General features: G+C 37.3%; 1 protein-coding gene across 1 annotated transcript; it reads left to right on the forward strand.

The window, feature by feature from the left end:
* The first annotated feature begins 3725 nt into the window (after positions 1-3725).
* isl2b (ISL LIM homeobox 2b) lies at positions 3726-8358 on the forward strand. Its single transcript, XM_030723597.1, is given in 7 exon segments — positions 3726-3868; positions 4233-4422; positions 4853-5115; positions 6196-6422; positions 6424-6480; positions 7182-7349; positions 7643-8358. Coding segments are annotated over 7 exon segments (1080 nt in total). The 5' UTR covers positions 3726-3810; the 3' UTR covers positions 7760-8358.
* Positions 8359-8716: the final 358 nt, after the last annotated feature.

Here is an 8716-nt window from a genome sequence, read left to right on the forward strand (position 1 = left end):
AGGAGATTCTTTAAAGAGAACCACAACATTTTAGGCTTATAAAGCCCTCAAACTGGAATACCTATGATGTAGTCTAATGCAGCCTAATGACCCTGACTGAGCCTATGAAAGTTAAAGTAATGGTTATAATGAGTCCTTTCAGGGTAGGGTGAAAAGTATATGTGGAAGCATAGACTGTCCTGTATGGTTTTAAAAATATCTGCAACAAATTTCTGTATTATTTAAGCCTTCTGCAATAGTAGAAATAGACTTAATAGAAAGCACTTTGAAACAGTGAAACCTAAAATGACTAATGCTGATCCATCCATCCATCCATCCATCCATCATCCAGCCATCATCCATCCATCCATCCATCCATCCATCCATCCATCCATCCATCATCCAGCCATCATCCATCCATCCATCCATCCATGCATCCATCCATCCATCCATCCATCCATCCATCCATCCATCCATCCATCATCCAGCCATCATCCATCCATCCATCCATCCATCCATCCATCCATCCATCCATCCATCCATCCATCCATCATCCAGCCATCATCCATCCATCCATCCATCCATCCATCCATCCATCCATCCATCCATCCATTTTCTCCTGCTTATCCAATTCACATTGAATTAATCACATACAACATATGGTTTTAATACTAAACAGACTAAAGCCTAGTCTAGGAATAAAGATCAATATGAGCTGAATTGGAATACCTATGATGTAGTCTAATGCAGCCTAATTCAATTGAAATACCATTAGATCTGCAAGCTGACAGTTCTATTGAACAATCACAGGTTACAAAATTAGGTCACTGATCTAAAAAAAAGACATTTTATATGCACAAGAACATTGTGATGAAAAATCCAATATGCATAATAAAATATATATCTGAACATCTGATTTTTTTTCATGTCTATCCAAGCACTTCACTATATAAATGTATCAGTTTTGCAGAGAATGCTTCTTTGTAAAGTGAGCCTGGGTTTACCAGATATGACTGTAGCCAGCAAATTGTATTATCTGTCATATGCATTTTTAATACCAGCAATATTAAGTCAAAATTAAAGTTACACAAGTAAAAGTAAACAAGTAAAAGTACTTGTCTTTGAAAAGTAATTCTGTTTGCAACTAAACAACTAACTAACCATTTTCTTGTTGATATGAAGTAGAAGATGCAATGTTTAATACTATACATAAATGTACACATATAATAGGAAGAGATAAGCTTAACTTTTAGTGGCTTAACTTATCTTTTGAGTAGTCAATAAGTGGAGGTCATTTTTCTGCAAACAAAAACAAAAAGATTATACATTTTTAAGGCTGAACAGCAGAGAGATACTGAGTCATATAATAATAAAATAATAATAATAAAAGTCAAATTATTTACATTATTATTTAATATGCAGTGCTGTGATAATGTTATGTAACCATTGTAGCTGAAAGCTTTGGCACCACTGGTCTTTTTTTAACCATTAACATATTTTTCTCATAAATCTGATTTTCACTTAAAAAAAATATTCCCTTTCAATAACCAAAACAAGAACAACAAAACCTATATGTTACATTTTGCCTCTCCAGGCTGCACTTTATCACTCAGTTATTGGCAATTTTGGTAATTTTACATGATATTAAACTGGCCTAGGTGTGCTCTGCTGATACCAGTGATTAGGCATGACAGCCCTCCCTCCACCTTCCTTACAGCACTATTGGTACTTGTAGTTGTGCTCTGCCATGAGGATGGAGGATGCTGGCATGTAGTAAACAATCAGGCCATCAAGTACTAAACCAAGAGGAAGTAATAACAGCATATTATGATAATAATATATTAGTGGTTCAGCAGACTGGCTGACAAACTCACTGGCCATGGTTCACCTGCAATGAAAACTATTTCCAAAGTACTACCACGAGCTGGCTTAGTCAAACAAGATGAGCAGAGATTGTGAATATGTAATGAAATTAAAAAAAAAGAAATAATAATAATAATCATCATCATAATCTAAAAAATCTGCTGTCTGGAAGTTGAAATGTCAACCTAAACTGAAGAATAAATATTATTTATCTGATGAGTTAAAATACTAAAGAATCATAACTGCTATAACACTTTACAACACATTAACCACTTTTTGTTTCTAAACACACCTAAAAACCAGAGTTGAAGGATACAAACAACACTTCTTTAGGAGTCCCCCTGTCGGTTGTTATAATAAGAGTATGCTGGTTAAACCTGTGCTAACAACAGAGGGCAATGTAAAGGAGAAAGATGTAGAAAGATATCTAGAAATGAAAAGAAACTGACAAAGAGAAACAAAAATATCAAAACAACACAAGACAGGATTTGCTGACCATTATTTATTTTCTTGAGATGCTAACTAACATCAGCCTGAAGCTTGAGGAGACCCTCCAACAATGACTAAGACAACCAAATGGAGAAAGGGTTGTATTTGTTTGCTTTAACTAATTTTATGGAGTGAATACGGAAAAAAAAATAGAAAGGAAAAAAAAACTTTAGCTTTTTACAATTATTTCAATGTTTGGTTCTTTTCAAAATTATTCATATGGACACAACGCTGACAATGCATGGAAATGACCATCACAGTAGTCGCAAATGAACCTACATTTTTCCATGTAGACATCCTTTTAGTATAGTTATGCTGTGAGAAAAGTGACCTTACATGTTGGACTATTGGGAAGGATTGCAGGAGTTGTTTCGAGGTGGTCACGCAGAACAATTTTGTAGGGTTATCTAATGTAGACCTGTGGAAAATCATAGATATATAGTTCATTTTAGTTTTCATATAGATTGATTAAACAACTAATTAATTTAATTAACGCCAGTTCTGATAGCTATGCTCAGCCCCAAGTTTAACCACTTCCTTTAACATGCGCAGTTCTGGTTTTCCTCCAGTAGATGGCCTTGTTCTCATAGATGAGCACACCGGACAGAGTAGAGGATTTTAACTTTCCTCAGATATACCGAATTCATTAAAAAATACTTAGAACTGAACTAATGTATTGTTTTTAGTTCAAGGACACGTAAAAGAATATAGAGGCAGTAATATACATGATCTTTTCTTCCGGACCAACAATGAAAAAAAGCAACAACAGATTTTACCATGGCACTATCTAATATTAAGATAGTTTATTTGATTAATCAATAATTAATTGGAAACAATATGAAAATGCTGCATCCGGGAGCACTGAAAGCGTGTTCTCTCGAATCTGCGCAATACAGCTGAACCTGGTTGAACACTGTACATGTAATTCAGAAGGTTCTCAATATAATATCTCACCGTTAATAATCAGTGTTGCCTCATTAAGTAAGAAAGGAGTTTAATCTTTAGGATAGTTTAAATACCAGAAAACTTTGGGATTATTTAAATTTAAATTTTATTTGATTGGTACATTTTTAACAGGACCTTGATAATGAAAATAAATGACGATTCACATCATCGGCTTTAAATTTATTTTACCAATAAGAGTCAAAATGGTTCCTTAGGGTTGCCTTTATACGTATTTATTTTTATCTTTGTTAAAGAAGCAAAATATGAATATCTGAACTATTAGGCTTTTTTCAATCATACACATCAACAAGATTTATTTATTATTTTTTTTCCCTGACTGAGGGAGAGGTGCGGCAGGGCGATTGGAGAGTCCGTTGTTGACGTAATGACGTCAGAAGAACAGCGTGTGGGACCCTGCAGCCTCTTCGGCCCTTCTCCAGTCTGGAGAGACACAAGTTATCAGGGAGGCAACCGAAAAGGCAGTTCATCTTCTTACATCTTTTCTTTATCTACAATCCCCTTTATCCGTCCTGTATGGTGGATATTATTTTCAGCTCTTCTTTCTTGGGTGATATGGGGGATCATTCCAAAAGTAAGTAAGCCAAGCTGTTCGCTGAAGTTTTAAGTGGCAGATTTTGTTTCGTCGCAGTGGCTACATGGTACATTCAGCAATGCACCGAATTATTGAGTTTATTTTTCAATAATACCATAGTAATATCTAGGGTTGTGTATTTAAGATGAGATTCCTAGAAATGAAACAATTCCGTGTTTTGCTATATGAATGCTGGCTAAACTCCCCAGCTGTTGCATAACAGCAAGTGCCGTCAAGTCTGCAAAAGAGAGAAATTGCTAAAAAAAAAAAGATAAAAACACAGGGTGAAATACAAAATGAACAGATGCTGCAGCTGTTGGTGGTGTTCCTTCAGATGCATTTTCAGTCTGTGGGCTCTTTGCAGAGAAGCCAGGATTCGCGATGTGTGTAGGATGTGGAAGTCAGATCCATGACCAGTACATACTGAGAGTCTCTCCCGATCTGGAGTGGCACGCAGCCTGTCTAAAGTGTGCCGAGTGCAGCCAGTACCTGGATGAGACCTGCACTTGTTTCGTCCGGGACGGCAAAACCTACTGCAAAAGAGATTATGTAAGGTAGGAATTAAAAAAAGATTCTCCTTAGTGACCGATTCACATTAGTTAGTATAAATGTAATGTTAGATGTGTTTATTTATGCTAAGAATTTCTATTATAAAAAAAAAAATTAAAACAAATGAATTTGGGCATACAACAAAACAAAACAAAACGAAACAAAACAAACAATAAAACAAAGAAAAACACAATAAAACATTTGAAACACACCTCAATTGCACAGTTTAATATATCATTTTGCAAAAACGAAAAATATATCTCGGCCCACACACTACCTTAATACGCTATCAGTTGAAGTAAATAATATGATAACTTAAACACTTAAAATAGCTCAAATCTGCATCTCTGATTTACCAGGCAAAGGGTTTTGTTGTGCTGTTATTTACATTTCCCCTAGATTTTTAATTCCCTTCAATTAACTCATCTTTACCAGGCTGTTTGGAATAAAATGCGCAAAATGTAACCTGGGGTTCAGCAGCAGCGATTTGGTGATGAGAGCTCGGGATAACGTGTACCACATCGAGTGTTTTCGCTGCTCCGTGTGCAGCAGGCAACTCCTGCCGGGAGACGAGTTTTCCCTCCGGGAAGAGGAGCTGCTGTGCCGGGCAGACCACAGCCTGCTGCTGGAGAGGAGCTCCGCGGGAAGCCCCGTCAGTCCCGGACACATCCACTCCAACAGACCGCTGCACCTGGCAGGTCAGTTTATTAATATTATTAATATTGCCGTATTCAGTGCATTGATTTATACTAGAGCATGTAAATCTGATATAGTCTAAAACAAAAGGCACTTAGGGAAAGTTTGGATGACTTGAGTTTATGTAGAAATTATGATTACAATCTCTCTAAGATGGTCAAGGTTTATTTATTATTTTAAACTTTTCTTTGTACGCCCTCAACATTCAGGTAATTTATCGTGATAGGGGTTGGTGTGTGTGTGTGTGTGTGTGTGTGTCTGTCAGCTGTGTGCTGCGACCTTTCTTAGGGCTAATTTAATAATTGATCTCATTAGGAGTAACCTGCTCTGTTACCATTATCTAAATAATCTGGTATTTGAGTCGCGGCTGTGACACTGTGTGTGTGTGTGTGTGTTTGTGTGTATGTGTGTGTGTGTGTGTGTGTGTGTGTGTGTGTGTGTGTGTGTGTGTGTGTGTGTGTGTGTGTGAGAGAGAGAACGAGTCATCCCTGAGGGCGTCTGACAACAGAAAGAAAATAAAGTAAATGTGTGAATTATGCTCACAACATCCTGGTTAGTGAAAGAGACTAGGATTATACAGCTCAGTAAAACACAGGACTCAAACATTTTCCAAATGGGATCAAAATGTTTTCTTTCATGGCGACTCATGACAGTTCAGCTGGAAAGTGCAGCCTTGAAAAACATTTATTAATTGTAGCAAATCTATTTTTATGCTGATTATGTATTATTTTATTCCAGTGCAAGAGAATGTATAAATCATAATTGTTTTTCTTATCTAAAAATAAAAGCGAAAGCAGCTTCCGTTCCTAACAATATTGATTTAAGCACCAATTTACTGGTACGTGGTTTGACAATGTTGCAGAGGTTTTTCGCGTAGTTTAATTCATGTCACGTTGATGAATATGGCTGTTTTTCCTCCGCATAATGCAAATCCATCTAAAGTGATTTAAAAGGCACAACTGCACAGATTGAGATGAATGGGCTGCAGAGTAATTTTATCAAAACATTAATGTTTCCTGCGCAAGGCCTTCTTAGTGTATGACAGTTACTGACAGACGTTTTCCTTCCTCGGTCCTCAGCAGATCCTGTAACGGTGCGGCAGGCCCCGCATCGGAACCACGTCCACAAGCAGTCGGAGAAGACAACGCGGGTCAGGACCGTGCTGAACGAGAAGCAGCTCCATACGTTGCGGACCTGCTACAACGCCAACCCGAGGCCGGACGCGCTGATGAAAGAACAGCTGGTGGAGATGACTGGCCTGAGCCCAAGGGTGATCCGGGTCTGGTTCCAGAACAAGCGCTGCAAAGACAAAAAAAAAATCCATCCTCATGAAGCAGCTCCAGCAGCAGCAGCAGAGTGATAAGACTGTAAGCATCTTCGTAAGTTTGACCACTTAATTACTCTCTTCAATAGTTCTTTCATTTACAGTCATGATCTGAATGTGAACTCAGTTCTTTGTTTGATGCTGGCATACATTTTTATGACATGCAAGTTGTTCTGTAAAGTACCAAACAGATGCAAGCCACATGAAGATAACCCTATTGCTTAACCACGTTTTGATAACAATATAATTTTCCTTTTTGTTTGCTTTGCGATTTGAGCTTGCAGGTTATTTTTTCACTAGCAGTGACTAATCCTTTAGTATAGATTAGAATTGAACCTTTTGTAAACTTATGATTCTGCTTACTTTACTCACAGTGAGGCCCAATGCAACCTTGCAGTGCTACACTGTATTCAAACTTTATGTCAATCAATAATAAATCAACTGCTTTGGTTTCAGCTGCTTGCCATGAAAGATAAAAAGCTTCTCTGTATACAAGTTTCCTTTGCATTATTGTTTTCACTAAGATTTCAGATTACTCTTTTCTTTACCCTCCAAAACTTCAATGAATATACTTTATTTTATTTCATTTCTACAGTTTAATGAAGATGAACCTATGAAGGGCTTATAGGGGTCAGAAGGATAAGCAGAATTTTTGGGGGGGGACACTGTGGTTGTTGACAGATTCTTTCTTATAGAATAGAGACATGTAGTTCTTATTCTGTGTGCTTTCTAAAATATTCTCAGAACCTGCAGGGCCTCACAGGGACGCCACTTGTAGCTGGAAGTCCTATCCGACATGAGGGCAGCGTGCAGGGAAACCCAGTGGAGGTTCAGACCTACCAGCCTCCATGGAAAGCCCTTAGTGAATTCGCCCTGCAGAGTGACCTGGATCAGCCAGCTTTTCAGCAACTGGTGTGTGTGTGTTCAGGATATATATATATATATATATATATATATATATATATATATATATATATATATATATATATATATATATATATATATATATATATATATATATATATATATATATATATACATATAAAATAGTCAAATGCAGACTTGCAACACATGCACGCACACAAATGCAAAGTAATTCTATTTGTGCATGGTATCATTTGCAGCAGTAAAGCTGAATTTTCACACTTTCAAAAATAAAAACTTACTGAAGCCTATATTCTGATACGTTATTTCCCGCTATCCAGGTGTCTTTCTCTGAATCGGGATCTCTCGGGAACTCCTCTGGCAGCGACGTGACTTCTTTGTCCTCTCAGTTACCGGACACCCCGAACAGTATGGTACCCAGCCCGGTGGAGACGTGAAACGGGGCCCCACAGACCTAATGGTCTTCCCTCCTGCAAGGACAGTTGCAGCATGATCCCGGTCCCTTGCATGTGACCAGCTCATCACATCGTTTCAGTGGGGAGAGCGTTTTCTTTATTTCCTGACATGCAGGAGTTGGAACCAAGAAAGCACCGATTGACTCCGATTTTTTTTTTTTTTTTTGGAGATTTCATTGACAAAAAAACTAAGCAGGACAATTGTTGCATGACTTGATACGGAGAACGAAGATGTACAGAAGACCTCCCGATGGATATACTACAACAAACCATCCGCCAGAATCAAATCGGAAACATTTCCATGTTGATCCAGATGGACATTTTGCAATTTAATGTGATCATATTGTGTCTTGTTTCTTCAACATGAGAATTTTTTGATACATTAATTTCGTTGTCCAGTTGACCCTTTGTCTTAAGGTCAGAGCATGATAATCTGCAAAGTATTCGTGTTGTAAAATATCTTAAGGGCAGAATACAGGTTGTTTGAGCTTCTCGAACAAAAAGTAAATTATTGGTATATTATTTATTGTTAGGAAAGCGATTCGTTAAGGGATTATTAACTGGTAAAAAAAATAAAAACACTGAATACATAAAGTGTCTTCGTGAGCAATCATTGTACAGGCGCATTTTAAAAACTATTATTATGTCACGTGTGCATTTACAAAGCAATATAATTTAATTTATAAAAGAAACAGATTTAAAATGAATAACTACTGCCCGTCTTTCATTGCACAGACCGAATTAAGATTTTCCGGTGCTTTTATTGTGACAAAGTCAAACTCATTGTCCAGTCCCAAATTCAGGCAACAGATCTTCACTCTTCCTGACAGCGTGTAATTTCTGATTTGAAAAGAAAAAAACTGCAACAAATTACCTACAAATCTTAATCTGGGGCGTGTTTGGGGTATTTAAGAAGCATTCATTTCTGTTGCGCTGAAT

Source organism: Archocentrus centrarchus, chromosome 3 (genome assembly GCF_007364275.1).
Source record: "Archocentrus centrarchus isolate MPI-CPG fArcCen1 chromosome 3, fArcCen1, whole genome shotgun sequence".
NCBI lineage: Eukaryota > Metazoa > Chordata > Actinopteri > Cichliformes > Cichlidae > Archocentrus > Archocentrus centrarchus.